This window comes from Zasmidium cellare (genome assembly GCF_010093935.1).
Source record: "Zasmidium cellare ATCC 36951 unplaced genomic scaffold M409scaffold_31, whole genome shotgun sequence".
Classification (NCBI taxonomy): domain Eukaryota; kingdom Fungi; phylum Ascomycota; class Dothideomycetes; order Mycosphaerellales; family Mycosphaerellaceae; genus Zasmidium; species Zasmidium cellare.
In genome coordinates this window covers 147,770-162,614 of record NW_022986975.1, presented here as the reverse complement: position 1 = coordinate 162,614, position 14,845 = coordinate 147,770, and the positions used below count along the sequence as shown (strand labels likewise).

The window sequence follows — 14,845 nt, the reverse complement described above, 5'->3', positions numbered from 1 at the left end:
GTCGAGTGGTGCAAGTCATGGGGCCAACGAGTTTTTCAGTCAATTGGTCATTCTCCGCCAAAATTGAAACTTTTGTACCATCTCCAGAACCCCCGATCATACTTCCATACCGCCAAACCCTCTGCATTCCCACTCTCTGGTCGCCAGTGATCTAGTAAGTCATCGTAGGCCTTGCTAATTTCGACTTCTTCGTCAACTTTGTTCATCAAAGTGTAGTGCAATCGACATCCGCCAGCGTCCTGCTCGCTGAGGAAGTCTTCTCGTTGCCATTCGTCCTGGAGAACCTGGTGAATCTGCTTGGCTTGCGTGCCCCCTATTCTGCTGGAGACAGATACAGCAAAGCCCTTCTTCAATCGAAATGGTTTATCTGCCTTGATCGCAAAGGGCGATGTCTTGGCAGTAACTTCTTTGAGAAGAGGGATGATGTTGCTCTCAAGCCTACTCTCTGGCAGGGCATGGAATAGTGTTAAATGAGCGGCTAACTTGTTGATCCTTTTCGGAAAGTATTGGTTTCGTATTGCTGTCATGCGTTCATGCAGTCGTTTGTCGGTCAAAAGAGTGAGAACGTAGACTGCTTCTTCGTCTGCTTGAGTTCGAGGTCGATGTGATGGAGAAGGAGAGCGCCTTTTGCTTGTGACATATTGCTGAGAGCTGTCTGGCCGGCTATTCTGTTGCTCATGAGGTTCTTGGTTTCTGTTTTTACTCAACGATTCGACCGTCCTACCAACGGCTGCAGAATAGCTGATTGGCTTGGCGTTGGACATTGTGCCGGGGAATTTGCTTAATGAGCGACGAAAAATCATATGATCAACTCTGGAATGAATGGCTCGTTAGGAGATAATTGAAGAAGAAGCATATGAAAGAGGTGAGGTGAGTGAATGAATGACGCTTCTTGTTGGACATTGAACTCAATCGGTGACGTGGGAGCCAAGCTTTCGGCCCGCCTGCGTCCGTGCACGACTCCTCGTTCCCGGGACCTGCGCTTGCTGCCAAACGAACATCACATTTTGACTGTAAACATTCACCAACACCACCAACCCTTGCACGGCAGCTTCCTCATCCGCACACATCGCACATGCGATCCCGTTAGTCAGGCTGGCTCTCATATCATGTTCCGTCGCGCAAGACAACTGAATTCCTGCACGTCCCAGCCTTAAATCTGCAGCCTAAAAAGCCCTTTCGAACCATGTCTCCCAAGGATACCACCAGTCAAGCACGCCGAGCCAGCATCCGCGCTCCAAAGGTCGGCCACAAGAAATCGAGGAAAGGCTGTCAAACCTGCAAGAACCGACGGGTGAAATGCGACGAGGCAACCCCATCATGTGGCTCATGTCTTCGCCTCGGACTAGACTGTATATACGCCCCCGTGGAGCCCGTCAAGTCACGCCCCAAGTCGCAAAGTGCAGAAACGACCTCCCGTCCGATCAAGAAGGAACCGGGAGCCTCAGCTTCGCAGGGGAGCCCAACGACTACCAACGGTGACACTTTCTCTCAGCCAAGCGCGGTGACGCCCATGCACGAAACACCATCTGAGGAATCTGAGCAGAGACGCTATATGGAGCTTCGTTTACTCCATCACTGGATGTTGCAAGTCTCGCGAAAGTTTGGAATGACCTCTCCGACCGAGTGGCGAGAGCTGTGGTACGGTGAGGTGCCTCAAGTGGCTCTCTCACACAAGAATGTTCTATATGCCATGTTCACCATGACTGCAACTCACTTGCTTGGTACGGGCGGCCACGATGGAGCTCTTTTCCAAGCTCGCGAAAGCTATTGGGTGGAGGCTTTAAGGGAACAGCGGAGCGCGGTTTCTGACTTGGACAACTCGAACACCGATGCAGTCGCCTTCGCAGCTTTGCTCATAACGATGAATGCGCTTGCCATGCTTCAAGAGCGCAGTCTTGATCCATATACCCCACCGATGGATTGGCTAGAGGTTGGCCGCGGCGCTTTTACAGTTTTGCCGCCTCCGGAGAATGTGGCGGATGGCACCGGGTTGAAGATTCTGATGGAGACCACCGCTCCCATCTGGCAGGCAACCTTGACTTTCGACTCTGAAATGCAGAAAGACTTCGGAGGCATACTCAATCGCGATATACCTTCTGTCGATGTTTGGGACCAAGACACCATCGAGAGCTATGAGACCGCGTTGAGTTATATTTGGTCCTTTCGACGGGCCATCGTGGCCGGGGAGCCCGCAGATATCAATCTCAGATGGATGTGAGTATGACTTTGTACGTGCGCGAGCTACCTCTGATTCGTGTTCGCAGATGCATGTTTCCGTTCATGGTGCCTCGAAAGTTCATCGATTTCGTTGGCGAAGGGCGTCCACGAGCACTCGTAATTCTGGCCTATTTCTTCGCAGTCATCTCTCACACCGACGCTTTGGAGTACCTGGGCAATTCCGGTAATAACACAACTGCCAAGAGAGAGATCTATGCGATACGAAGAGTGCTGCCCGAGGAATGGTTGAGCTTCATGGCGTGGCCATTGAGCGAGATTGCCGTAGGTGGGTGATGTGATGCACTGCCAACGTCTTGGACTGTGCGCCTTTCTTCCCAAAGACCATATCCCGGCCAGAGCTTCGAGCTTCAGCTGCGAAAGGTGGTTGCTGCATTGCCAAGCAGTCCAACCATGGAGATCCACTAGCGCTGGTCAGGTCAGCTAAGTGGCACATGGCTCTGGCGTCCGAGTCGCCGCCCACGTCCGAGCTGCTGCAAAGGCGGAAGAGAAGATCACAGCGATACTGGACGACTCGCCACCAGCGCTACGGAGCTTTCGCACGGGCCACGAACAAGAGGACAACGGAATCGCTGTGATGAACAGTACTTCAGCCAACTAATCACCAGGTACCCTTCACAGCTGTCATGAAGATCACTCGCATCGGGAGACAGGCATAAGCTCCCCGCGGTGGTGTGCTGGCCATCATTGTTATTTCTCGGGCACGCCACTAGCTTTTCTGGTTGTTTGGAGACCTTGCGGGCATGTCATCAGCAATCGTTTGACCTCTTCCGAGTGTCGGAGTTTTCTCCACAAGCAATCATTGGCTGATAGCGTGTCGCCACATGAGAGGCGAACCTGGTGGAGGAAATGTACGACTTCGCATTGCAGTGAAGGATAGAGCTGAGGCTCGAGGCAATCGTAACCTTATGCACGAATATGCATCGTGAAACTGCAGTTTGCGGAGCCGGCTCAGCGGACTCGGGCTGCTCAGAGTGCCTTTAGTCATTCGACAACACCCGCTTTGGTCTCAAGAAAAACTTCATTGGGCAGGGAGATACAGATAATGGATGCCTCAAAGCAACATCGACTTACGACATGTTCAGGGTTGTGCTGTAAAAAGGAATCTTCACACCTGCCGGTGGCTGAACCATGATCAGGCATGTCAATGCGCACTTCACAGACGAATGAAAGAGCCGTCACTGCATGTGGGCAAGCTCCGATCGCCCCGTTGAAATGTGATACCCAAGACCACGCAGCTGTCGCCTACGAGATCGCGAGCCGTTCAATCCAGCAGACATCTTTGTGCGGACGCCCGCAGACTTGCTCCATTATTAGCGTTCTCCAATGCGCTGTCAACAGCGTCCGAGGGCTCTAGCTTCAATGATACCCACCACACTGCTGATGGAGTGGCAAGACATGCACTCTCCTAGACGGTCTTTTGTTGCATACACTAGCTCCTGCGGGAGTCAGCAACCGCGACAAACGCAACACCGGTCAACAGCGGCTATTCACCGGCAAAGTGATGCCAACAGACTGACAACAACCGTTCTCCAGTGCCGAGAAAGCTGCTTTGCAAAAGAACAACGTTGCTCATTTACATGCTCGACCAAATCTCAGATACCCCTCGATCGGGCACAGTCTCGATTGTCAGACCCTCCTGAGCGTCCCGTCCGGCATGACCCTCGCTTAATTATATGCCATTCGTCTTTACTGTGCCTCAGGCGTTGGAAATACTCGGCCAATCCTGGTCGAAGAAGCAGGGCTTCTGATATCTGCTGTTGAATCACTGGAACTACCGGGACCCGTACGTCACCCTGTGCGGCTGTTGTCCATCGCTGCGAGGATGTTTGTTGCGGTCGGGACAAAGTCCTTGTACTGCCGTGGCCCTGGGGGCATGTACATTGGTGCAGTACGATGGTGGCGTCCTCCTTTTCGCATCCGCGCAAGGCTCGGTGATTGTGGCAGAATGGCCGCAGTCCCACTTGATGTTGTTGAGGAAGCACATCGTTCGGAGCTGTTAAAGTGGGTCTCCCTTCCGATCAAAGGCCTGCAAGGACCAGTTCCGTTGGCAGAAGTGAACTGGATTGCTTCTAATAACGCCAGCGATTGTTGGTTCGAAGACGTATCACAGTGCTGCTCGCCGTCTTTAGGTGGTCGTCGCTGAGAGTTTATCAGCATGCGCGTTTCATTTGGATCTCGTACACAACAAACTGGAAGCTTGGGCTACAGTGGGCCGGAAGGATGGTCTCGCGCTGACGAAAGAGCTTTTTTCCAAGCCAACATTTGCGATGATCCAACGTTCCAAGGGGAGTTGTGGTGGATGGAAAGCAGATATGCAGCTCTGAAGAGACAAGGGGGCGCCTTTTGTATCATATGCGAACAAGGCTGCACATTCTTGGCCAGAGAAGCTCGCGATGCAACTGCATGGAACGAGTCTCCTCTTCGTCGAGTTTATTGGTGGGATCGACCCTGCGTCGCTGACCAGACGAAATTGACTCTGGAATAGCGCTGCACTATACTGTTTCGATGTGACTATGCATGGAACCATGCTCATTTGCTGGCTACAGCTGGTCGCGTGTCTTGCCTCCACAACTGTATGGCTCCTTCGACATGCAAGGCAATGCTTGCAGCATTGTGGCAACACCCCGCGAGCAGCATATGACACTGGACGCCATTCATTGCGGATGTGGCAAATGACGGCCTGAGAACATGGCCAGCCCTCCAAGGCGCAACTTAAACACCACTGCGGAGGCAATGAAATCTTTTGACAGCGAAATCGGCACAGTTCCTTCATGGCAAGTACGTCAGCAGGCCGGACAGAGCGGAGACTGCGATATTGGCTCTGCCGGCGGTGCCTCTTCAACAGACGTAACAATCTCGAGACAGCTAGTGCGTCGTCAGTGTCTACCACATGGCATCAAGGATTACTGTCGAGGCGTTCAAGCCACCCGCTGCTCGTCAATAGCGGTCGATCATGTTGGCGACGCACGGGTACGGGACATCCGAAGCTAGTCATTGAGGGTGGCTTCATTTGTGGTGGCCGAATACCGTCGTCTTGCCTGGTGTGGTGCTGGCGGTGCTCCAAAAGCCTGTTGTTGGGCGACACATCGAAGATTTATTCCCTGGAATCCTACCGCTTACGTCGTTTCATCAGCCCTACGACCAGTGGCTTGCTCTGACAATCGAAAGGGCCAAATATGTCCGGGCCTAGTGAAAGGAGCGAACTCTACAGTGCGACGCAACGACAGCCAGATGATTTCCATCATCGACTACGAAGAGACTGGCTCTCGGTGTGCGGCATTCCCTTCTTTGTGCAACGCAACGAGATCGAGAATTCTGCGGTAACCGCGCAAGTCTGCAGGGCATCGAACGTAGAATCTGCGCTGCATTAGAATGAGGGAGCCGGCCAGTGAACGCAGGAAGCCGCCCTCCTTGCGTCTACCCGATGTTACCCGCTGTACGACGCCATAAACGAGCTAGAAGTCTGGAAAAGTCGATGCTCTGCGGAACAATTCCCAGCGAGAAGTAGTGTTGATGATTATTGCATATGCATTCTCCACCACAGCATCCTTCGCATCAGCCCGCGGCCCGACGGCCTGCACTTCAGCGCAGAGCCCGTCACAGTCACAACACTGCATAACGACCATGTACCAGAGTCATTCATGAGGGAAGAGTCAGAAAACTTGTATATCTGCATTGACGTCCTTCGTGGGATTCAAAAGGTTGGCGGGTCGAACCGCTGCCCAGCAACAAGGTGTTAATGGCGCAACATCTGATGACGAGTGTCGACTAGCGCACGTGTGCGGGTGGTCGGGGAGATGGATGCTGCATCCGATGCTGGGATAATCCTTGTTACATCGACGTCGGCTACAACGTCTGCTCGAGCCGCTGCATGCGAGGAGACTCTCCAGGCAGCCAAGCCCACCAGCCAAGCCCATTGCAGTAAAGGTGTCAACAGATCATACCGCCGAAGAGCCTCACGATGAGGCCTTTCGAGCTGTCAAAAAGGGGCGCTACTATCCCTTGGGGAAGAGGCTCATACCGAGACCCGATAATGAGGATGGATTTGGTCAAACTGAAGTAGCCAACTTATCAGAAGGCTGCATAGCAGCACAGAAAAACAGTGCATTTCCCAACCCTACATGCGAGTATTCTACGAGACTGTTTCGTCCTCAGGGTTCGGGCAATTGTTTTCTGCCACCCTTGAAACAGCCACCTTACGGAACCCCATCGCCACAGCTGTCGGCCAGAACCAGCTTCCTGGAACGGTGCGAGGAATGGAAGTACAAGGCGCTCATAGTACACGCCGCTGACGCTGACGCTCTTTCCCGAATGGGCGACTCAACATTGAGTGGAGTTCTCAGAATTGTGGGAGGTTCGCCACCCTTCCAGACACATGCAACAGCCCCAACGTCTTCGCAATCGCCAGATCGCCACGCAAGCCCTTCGGAACGTGTTGTCTGTTTCGAATTCGGGCGGTGCTCCCAACAAGCAGCTAGTCATATTGCTGGACAAGGCGCTAGTACAGATGGCCATCCTCGTCCTCCACATCGTCAGTTGGGCAACCAGAGCTTGTAACGGCAAACGCTTTTTGAAATAGCTCTGAATCGATGGCCCAGGCCTCAGCAATCCAGGCCAGCGGTAATGCGTGTCATGGAGCGACTCGCTGTAAATGCCCACTCTTGAACGAACGACTCGCCGCCAGTTTCGTATTTCCGCGGATCGTGGTGTTCTCATGTGTCCATTACATGCCCCCAGTAGCTGCGCTTTCGGGGATTCAGTTTGCGAGAGTCCAGCCCTGGCTCTATCTTCGGCTTCACCTCCCGTTCCCCCAGATCCTCGCTGTCGCTGAAGTTGTGCGGAGACAGACTGCTATTCATCCACCACTTGGGACTCGGCTGCTCGGTTCGCACACTCGGTATCGAATACTCCATCGCCGTCGAACAGGTTGATAGCATCGAACAGTCCGTCTCTACACCGCTACTCGCGGAACTGATCTCCTGATTTGGCGTCGCTCTGATGACCCTCCACAACATCCAATGAATCACCCAGTTGACACCATCTGCTTGCTGGTTGATGTCGTAGAAGCCTCGTGTCTGCTTGGAAGCAAGTTGGTATATGGTCTGCACTTCACGCTGGAAGGCGAAGTCGGTGATCTGGATCAGGGTGTAAGGCGGCTGAACGGATTCGTCGTCAACCAGCTCGGCTTGTAACGACTTGCGGGTCTCGAACAGTCGACTCATGCCCGCCTTGGCTTCCTGCTTCATCTTGCGGTAGAGCAGCATGTGGCGATATATGTGCTCTTTCAAGCCAACGTGGTGGAGAAAATCTCGGCGAGGTCCATCAGGTTCGACCGTGAGACCGGTTGGACCATCGCAAGAAAGAAAGTCGTCGTCGCTCAACCTCAAGCATAGCCTTTTCGAGGTCATGTGGAAGGTCGGATGGCGAAGCCAGAGTAGATGCCGTGGCCAAGCAGTGGTTTCAAGAGGGGACCTTCAGACCTGTTGACACTAGCAGCGTCCGTTGCTGTACTCTGACAACTGCAATGGCGAAGGCACGATGTGCCAGTGATGGTATTCGACCTTGGCCAGCGGCTTCAGTTTGATAGCCATTCAAGACAGGAAAAAAGTGTCAGGCGGGACTTTGAGACCGGAGGCAGGGGCCCAAAACCATTTGTACCGCGACACCAGAACACTGGAAGCGCCACGGCTCCTTCTCAGCGTGCCGCCTACGGGGCAGCAGCTGACGACGAATCACTGCGAGCGTGGGCTCAATTGCAAGGGCATCTGACCATGGTCGTGGGATGAATTCGTTGGCAGGAAACAGAAACCGGTTCCGCCTGGAAGAGTGGCAGAACGCGGGTCTACCTGCGGCTAGGAATGGAGAGCCCATGATCAGCTCTGGCGCGGTTGGACGGGCCAGCAACCCGATTGTCAGGCTCATGCAGGCGTCTTGGAGTCTGCTCTATCGAGAAAGACGTAGCCATTGGATGGGTCCTCAGCCCAGCTGCTCCGAGCTGCAGCCTAGCGCCGCTTATTTGGAAGATCTCGAACCCAATCTCGCTCCAAGTCGCAATCCAAGACGATCTGCGCCTCGCTAACGGTGGTCCCCATCAGCCAAGGTTCGCTTTATCCCGCGTCTACAATCTGTTTTAACATGAAGCTGCAGCACGACGGCGGCGTGAATAAAGAATTGATGTCAGGGTCAGGTCGCTCAGGTCGAGCAGCACCTATATATCAGCCCGGCCCTCCTCGACCAAGTTTCCTGCAGACACAGCAGCCCACATGCTGTCTTACGAGACGAGGCTGATGGCTCTCCCGAAACACAATTTGATCGGCCCGAGATGCCGCCCCGAACTCCCCAGCCGTTACACGTGCTCGTGTCCGGAGTCAGAGTTTCAGTCGGTCAGGCCGGACTATACCGAATCGAAATTTACAAGCGACCTTAAGACATCGAGCGCGATGCTGCAGTAGCCGTATCAGGTTGAGGAGACCCCTCACTCGAATGGACCCCTCTCAAAAATCGACCGCCCTTTGACCATCTCCTCTTGCTCAGATGATCCGGGCACTTCACTCCTGACGCTCGCAGACCATGGAGAGAAGCAAGGCATCATTCGATTTCGAGACTGGCAAGCGACGACCGCTCGTGCAGCCTATGGGCAACATACACCGTTGCCCTAGCTGTGGTTGTTTACCAGCTCACATGGTCCCGACTCGTGCATCCTTGTACCGACATCGATGCGTAAAATCAATGCAGGACAATGACTCAAGACAAGAGAAGTCAGCGAATGATCGCATTGGAAAGTCCAGAGGGATCAGAGGGATTTCTACCTTGATCCTTCTGCGTGGAATGTATGCGGAGAATGACTTGCGGAAGAGGGGCTGCTCGTGATCAACTACCCCCAGGATACAACGAGAGACATCGGTTTGTCGAGTGGTTCATGCCACTACCGAAATATGTCATCTGTCTCGGCTTCCACAAACTCAGTGTTTGGTGGTTAATATAAAGTGTTGTCAGGACAAAGTTTACCCAAGAGATGGAATAGGCGTTTACCGCATATTGACCAAGGCGTTCACCGTGGTTATTCTCCGCTCATGTCTGACACCTTCAATACATGGCAGAGAGAGAGCGTGTCGCACAATTGGTCGCCCTGCAGGTGATGAGTTGCTGCGGGCCGTGTGACGCTTTTCATAACGGACACCCGTCTCACACAGAACCCGAAGACGTCCCGCTTGCAACCGTGGTTCGGCATACCGACCTTCATTAACATCGACGCTCGCTTACATGCTTCTGCCGTACACCATGGGTGTACAAACGGCAATGATGGCACCGTGGGCACTTGTAAATTGGACGTCTCTAAAATCTCTCATGTTTCTCAGACCACCCCCTTTGGTTTCTGCTGCTCCGAAACATCCATCATGGCCCAGAACTTGGATGTACCGGGGCGTGATTTGACACAAACATGCTCACTTGCGGGCTTCAGCTTATCTCATGAGCTTCATCGTCACATGAGACACGAGCGACTGGCAGTGCCGTGCTTCATCTTCCCAAGTGGAAGTCTGAGTTGCGCATGTTGTGTCGATTGCCAGTGTAGTCTGGATTGTATGACATGGTGATAGAGTGTCTACTCAGTATCTCACACCGAAAGAATATCAGCTACTTCATCAGACATATGTGCGCAAGAATGCTGACTGATCTATATTCTTTAACCCGATTAGGACCTTGATATGCAGAGCTCTAGATCCTTTACTACGAAGGATTTGGTATCATCCTGGCAAAGCCCAATTTTTCGAGATCTCATCGTGCACACTGTAGGCGACCTCTTCTAGCGATTGACACCATGATGGCGACAACACTCAGTCTGAAAACGTTCGAGACGGGAAGCGTACCCTTTCCCACATTGGAAGAGGCCTTTGGACCATCGTCTTTGGGGATTCTCATAGTATCCGACCTGCCCCCTCAGTTCGCTGAATTGCGCCGCAAGCTCCTATCACATGCCTCGTATCTAGCGCAACTGCCATCGGAACAACTCGATGCTCTCACCAATGTGCCAGCGCACTACGAAATCGGCTGGAGCCACGGCGTGGAAAAGCTGAAGGACGGGCAGTACGACACGATGAAGGGCTCTTTCTACGTCGATTGCCAATCCTTCTATCTCGACAAGCCAACGCTGGATCTACCAAGACACCCGTCACTGACTCGAGGCTCCGGGCAGAATCTATGGCCCTCGGAAGCCGCCATCCCGGGCTTTCGAGCGGAGTTTGAGGAGCTGTGTACGCTGCTCATCGATATTGGCGCCCTCGTGGCGAGGGCGATTGATCTATATGCCGTTAGAAAGATCCCGGATTATGGGGCAGGGTTTTTGGAGAGAGTTGTTCGAACTAGTCATACGCCGAAGGCTCGACTGCTGCACTACTTTCCACCCGCGAGTGGTACAACGTCAGAAGAGGATGAAGACGAAGATTCCTGGTGTGCGACTCACCTGGACGATGGCTGCTTGACTGCGTTGATATCGGCTTTGTTCGTCGATGAATCCGATGCTCTGCCTCCCTTGGTGGATCGTGCGTCTCCACCAACTCTGAACATCTTGCCAAAGTCCCCCGATCCCGCGGTAGGCTTGTATATTGGCTCCCGAGAAGGCACTGTTGTTAAAGTGAACACACCTGAGGATTCAATCGCTTTCCAGACGGGCGAGGCGCTGGAGAAAATCACCGGTGGCCGATTTCGAGCGGTTCCTCATTTTGTGCGAGGGCCGAACCCGAGAGGTGCTAAGGTGGCTAGGAACACGTTGGCGTTATTCATGCAGCCCGATCTAGATGAGGTGATTGACAAAGCTGCAGGATTGACGTATGGCGAGTTCGTCGATGCCATTGTCGAGAAGCATGCGTGATGATTTGGATCGAAGTGGTAGCTTGTTGTGAGATGAAAGCAGAGAACGGAAGACTAGCAGTGCTGTGCCCACGTACAGACTCCGAATTGTTCATCTCGCAGTGTGGGCCAGCAGCCTGGTTACGGCGAAGGATTGCCCACGCGATACGAGAGGAGAGTCTATGTGCCTCGCATCCAACATCTCCGCATAGTCGGACTTTTCCCTCCAGGTCTCTCTTCGCAACGATAGCGAGCGATCTCATCCATCAGTGAAAGCAATCCGTATCGACGAAAGCAGCGAAGCAGGTTCAGCTCAGGTCTTTTCCAAGTTCAAGCATCACCAAGAAGTGAGCTCGTGAGCATACGATTGGGCACTGCTGACTTCTGTCAAGGATCCGCGGCTTAACGCACTGCCGAGTCTTCCTGCATGAACTCACGTCGAAAGCCGAACGACGCATCGAAACCGTCACCGCTCACTCGCAACGTTCGCGCACCGAAATCCACGTGGCGGAGAGGAATCTTTCGCAAACAGCAGCGGTCAAAGATAGTTCATCCAGAAGCGTCGAAAACCCTCTCTCTGCCCCAAGCGTCTGGTGACTCCAAACTTAGCAACGGAATGTCACCATCCGCGCGAACACAGAACTTTGCTTTGACACTTTTAACAAGCTATTCCCCCATCCGGCCTAGCGCGCACGTGAAGCAGGGTTAGGGTCCAGGTAGGTGAATGAAAAAGTTCCCGGATCCCTGCGCAAGGAACTCCCAAAGTTGAATATAAACTTCAATACTCTTGCGAGATTTTTCCGTCCGCGATATCCGACACTGGCCAGACTCCAGCAGGGCTGCTTTTGTTCTTGCGTGCGGCGGTGTTGCTGACTGGACGAAAGAGTTCACCAGGAAGCGTTGCTGGATTTGTGGGGTCTTCGATGGTGGCCGTTCGTTGGTGGCCGTTCGTATTCCTGCCCACAGCTACCCTGTCCTCGCCAACTTCTCTCCTTGTCGAATTCTTCAGCGAAAGCTTGTCGTGTCGTCACTTCTGAAGGCTACAGCTCGCGTTGGGCCTTTTCATCAGACTCTGGACTGGCAACCCAGAATAGTGGTACGGCAGGGCCACCATCCGAACGAATCCGGAGCTCGCGCCGCATGCGTTCAGGTTGTAAATCCGGATTCCATGGCCTACGCGGTGTACGAGCTGAGAGAGAGGTCTCCGGAGGATCCGTTGATGGAAAGGGAAAGAGAGCAGCAGCGTAGTGAGAAGAGAGAAGGTATATAAGAGCTGGTGAAGATCACCTCAAGTTTGATCATCAGCAGCCTTGAGCAACACCGAGCAGTTTCATCGACAGCCAGGAACAGCAAAAGCCTTCCAAGCCTTCCTCGAACACAACGCAAGACAAGCAGCCAAGCTTCTCCAAGCCCAAGACCACCACCACCGCCAACATGCAGTACAAGTACATCGCCGCCCTCATCGCCTCCCTCTCCATCTCCGCCGTCCTCGCCGGCCCCGTGGCAATGCCCTTCGGAGACGTAAGCCCTCCTCCCCATCCGCCCCCGTCCACCCACAGACTAACCCGCATCTCCTCGCAGATCGACCACGCCCTCGCCATCCGCGCCGAAGCCGGTCTCCAAGCGCAAGCCGCGCAACAGGCCCACGCCGCCCAGGCCGGCACCCTCACCTCCGCCGGCAGCCAGACCGCCCAGCAGCGGCTCGACGCCGCGCACGCCCAATATGCCAATGTCAAGCAGTGGCTGCCGTACTACATCGATGATTACTGCTGCTACCCCGGCACGCTGTCGTACAACTTCGACTATGCGTTTAACTTTGGGTTCTGTGGGTTTTGGTAGATTTTGCCATCTGTGCGGGTATGTTCTTTCTCTTTTCTTCGATTAGTGGGAGTTGCCTGGTGACTGACAAGGGCTGGCAGGTCTACGAAAGCCGCGATAGGGGGATGAAGGGGTGGAGGGAGGGGAGAAATTCATGTGTGGCCAACATCAACATCAACATCGACGACCCTTGACGAATTGCGACGCTTGACGAGCTGACGGTCTCTACTTGCACCAAGAAAGACAGTAATGTGAAACACTCGCTCATGAAGAATGGAGAAAAGTTTAGAAACGTACGAGACTAGTATAATGACTGAATCGAATCTCATTGCCTTGGTCGTCCTGAATCTATCCACTTCTCACCGATCTCATCCTTTTCCCCCTGTCTAGGTCAATTGAGAGCTGATGCCAAGGAGAGCATCGCTGCATACTTGCGATGGTCATGTCAGAACTTGGCGCATCTGGCGACTATAGCTCTTCCACGAATGGTAAAGCCCCTTGCGAGATGAATGGTCCAGGCTCGGATTTATGCCCAATTATTGTCCTCACCATGTTGACGATGGCTTTCATGTGATCTCCAGTTTTCCAGTCAGACTCTCCGTATTGACCTATCCAGTCAAAACAAGCGTTCAAGTTGCTGAGATTGCCTGACCAGGTGGGATACGTGCCGTTGTCGACGGTTGTTTGGGGGTAAAGGACTACGATTTCGTTCGTGTCTGCAGTAAACGGATCAGTATCTGGGTTTACAGAGCAAAATCTGGGAGACATACCTGCCCATAGATTGTACCCGGTGTTTACCAGAAACTTGTCCCCGATATGCTCGTGATGCATGCCGCAGCCATGGAGTGCGACATGAAGTTTGCAAGCCGTCTTCCCACCCTGTTGACACTTCTCTGGCACATAAACAAAGGCAGTCTCAGCCAGACCCGGTGCGCCAAAAATGCCAGTCTGTCTGAATGGTAAGATAGAGCCAGACAGCGGACGTTCGCTCCTGGGCTTGAGTCCATTACCGTACAACCACTTCAGCACCTCGCCAGCTCCATCATAACCACAATTGGCAATGTACGGTAGTGCAGATTGATTGCATGCACTGTTGCCTTGACCATCGAGATCCGTAGGGAAGACGTGTGCAGCTCCAACACTGGTCACGAATTGGGCATTGGAAGGGTCTGTGAAGTGAGAGAGTTGACTCTCGAGTAGCCTTGCAATTCCCAGACCGACAACGTCGTCTGCAGTTCCGGCTTGGATATAGACCTTGCGTTGCTTGAGATTGCATAGGCAGTCAATTTCACTGCCACTCCAAGACAGCATGTTGGCGAGAGGCTGTTCAATAGAGGGTGTATTATTGAAGAGGCATGTTGTATACTGTACCATTGCTTAGTCGAGGTTTTCGAAGATCCATGTGGTCGACGAGCTCACATCTTGATCCCGTCCACAATCATACGGGCCTCCGGCAAAAACTCCGAATCCGGACTTGAACAGTTCTGAGTGGGCGATTCCCAGTTGAGCAGCCATATAGCCGCCAGAGGAGAAGCCAGAGACCGAGACCGAGTTTGGATTAATATTCTTGGTAGTGAGCGAATCCAATGTGGTTGCAGCAGTAGATTGAACGAGTGCTACAAGGTAGAAGAAGCGCCCCGCCATGATGTGGACAGTGACTGAACTGCTCTGTTGGCGAAGATTTTGTCTTGCTAGTAGGTCTACAGGAGACCGCTCAGCAGATCACAGAGTGTTTGGTCGCACAAATGACGCGCACCTCAGCTTTGGAAGCATCAACCGCAGCTGCCCCAAGGAGGAAAGCTTGGCCAGCAAAATGCGAGTTTCTGAAGCATCATAATAAGATACCACGATGAGAATTCAGAAGCAGTTGGCAAGCATATTTCAAGGAAAACTGTTTGTCATTGATGGACGGACATTGCGGGAGAGACTATTGCCGTCT

The 14,845-nt window shown here is 53.2% G+C and overlaps 6 protein-coding genes across 6 annotated transcripts; 3 read left to right on the top strand and 3 right to left on the bottom strand.

The window, feature by feature from the left end:
• Window positions 1-47: 47 nt before the first annotated feature.
• M409DRAFT_37287 (uncharacterized protein) lies at window positions 48-764 on the bottom strand (the record flags this gene model as incomplete). The annotated part of the gene is made up of 1 exon (XM_033810705.1): window positions 48-764. The coding sequence occupies one exon, from the start codon at window positions 762-764 to the stop codon at window positions 48-50; it is 717 nt and encodes a 238-aa protein (XP_033664154.1).
• A 422-nt stretch (window positions 765-1,186) lies between these two features.
• M409DRAFT_68561 (uncharacterized protein) lies at window positions 1,187-2,514 on the top strand (the record flags this gene model as incomplete). Its single annotated transcript, XM_033817893.1, has 2 exons — window positions 1,187-2,217; window positions 2,268-2,514. The coding sequence occupies 2 exons, from the start codon at window positions 1,187-1,189 to the stop codon at window positions 2,512-2,514; spliced, it is 1,278 nt and encodes a 425-aa protein (XP_033664153.1).
• Window positions 2,515-6,953: 4,439 nt separating this feature from the next.
• On the bottom strand, window positions 6,954-7,649 carry M409DRAFT_57557 (uncharacterized protein; the record flags this gene model as incomplete). The annotated part of the gene is made up of 1 exon (XM_033813665.1): window positions 6,954-7,649. The coding sequence occupies one exon, from the start codon at window positions 7,647-7,649 to the stop codon at window positions 6,954-6,956; it is 696 nt and encodes a 231-aa protein (XP_033664152.1).
• A 2,411-nt stretch (window positions 7,650-10,060) lies between these two features.
• On the top strand, window positions 10,061-11,110 carry M409DRAFT_57556 (uncharacterized protein; the record flags this gene model as incomplete). Its single annotated transcript, XM_033813664.1, has 1 exon — window positions 10,061-11,110. One exon carries the CDS (start codon window positions 10,061-10,063, stop codon window positions 11,108-11,110), a length of 1,050 nt encoding a protein of 349 aa, XP_033664151.1.
• Window positions 11,111-12,522: 1,412 nt separating this feature from the next.
• M409DRAFT_57555 (uncharacterized protein) lies at window positions 12,523-13,100 on the top strand (the record flags this gene model as incomplete). The annotated part of the gene is made up of 2 exons (XM_033813663.1): window positions 12,523-12,923; window positions 12,974-13,100. The coding sequence occupies 2 exons, from the start codon at window positions 12,523-12,525 to the stop codon at window positions 13,098-13,100; spliced, it is 528 nt and encodes a 175-aa protein (XP_033664150.1).
• Window positions 13,101-13,374: 274 nt separating this feature from the next.
• Window positions 13,375-14,550, bottom strand: M409DRAFT_26304 (uncharacterized protein; the record flags this gene model as incomplete). The annotated part of the gene is made up of 3 exons (XM_033808053.1): window positions 13,375-13,622; window positions 13,677-14,271; window positions 14,326-14,550. The coding sequence occupies 3 exons, from the start codon at window positions 14,548-14,550 to the stop codon at window positions 13,375-13,377; spliced, it is 1,068 nt and encodes a 355-aa protein (XP_033664149.1).
• Window positions 14,551-14,845: the final 295 nt, after the last annotated feature.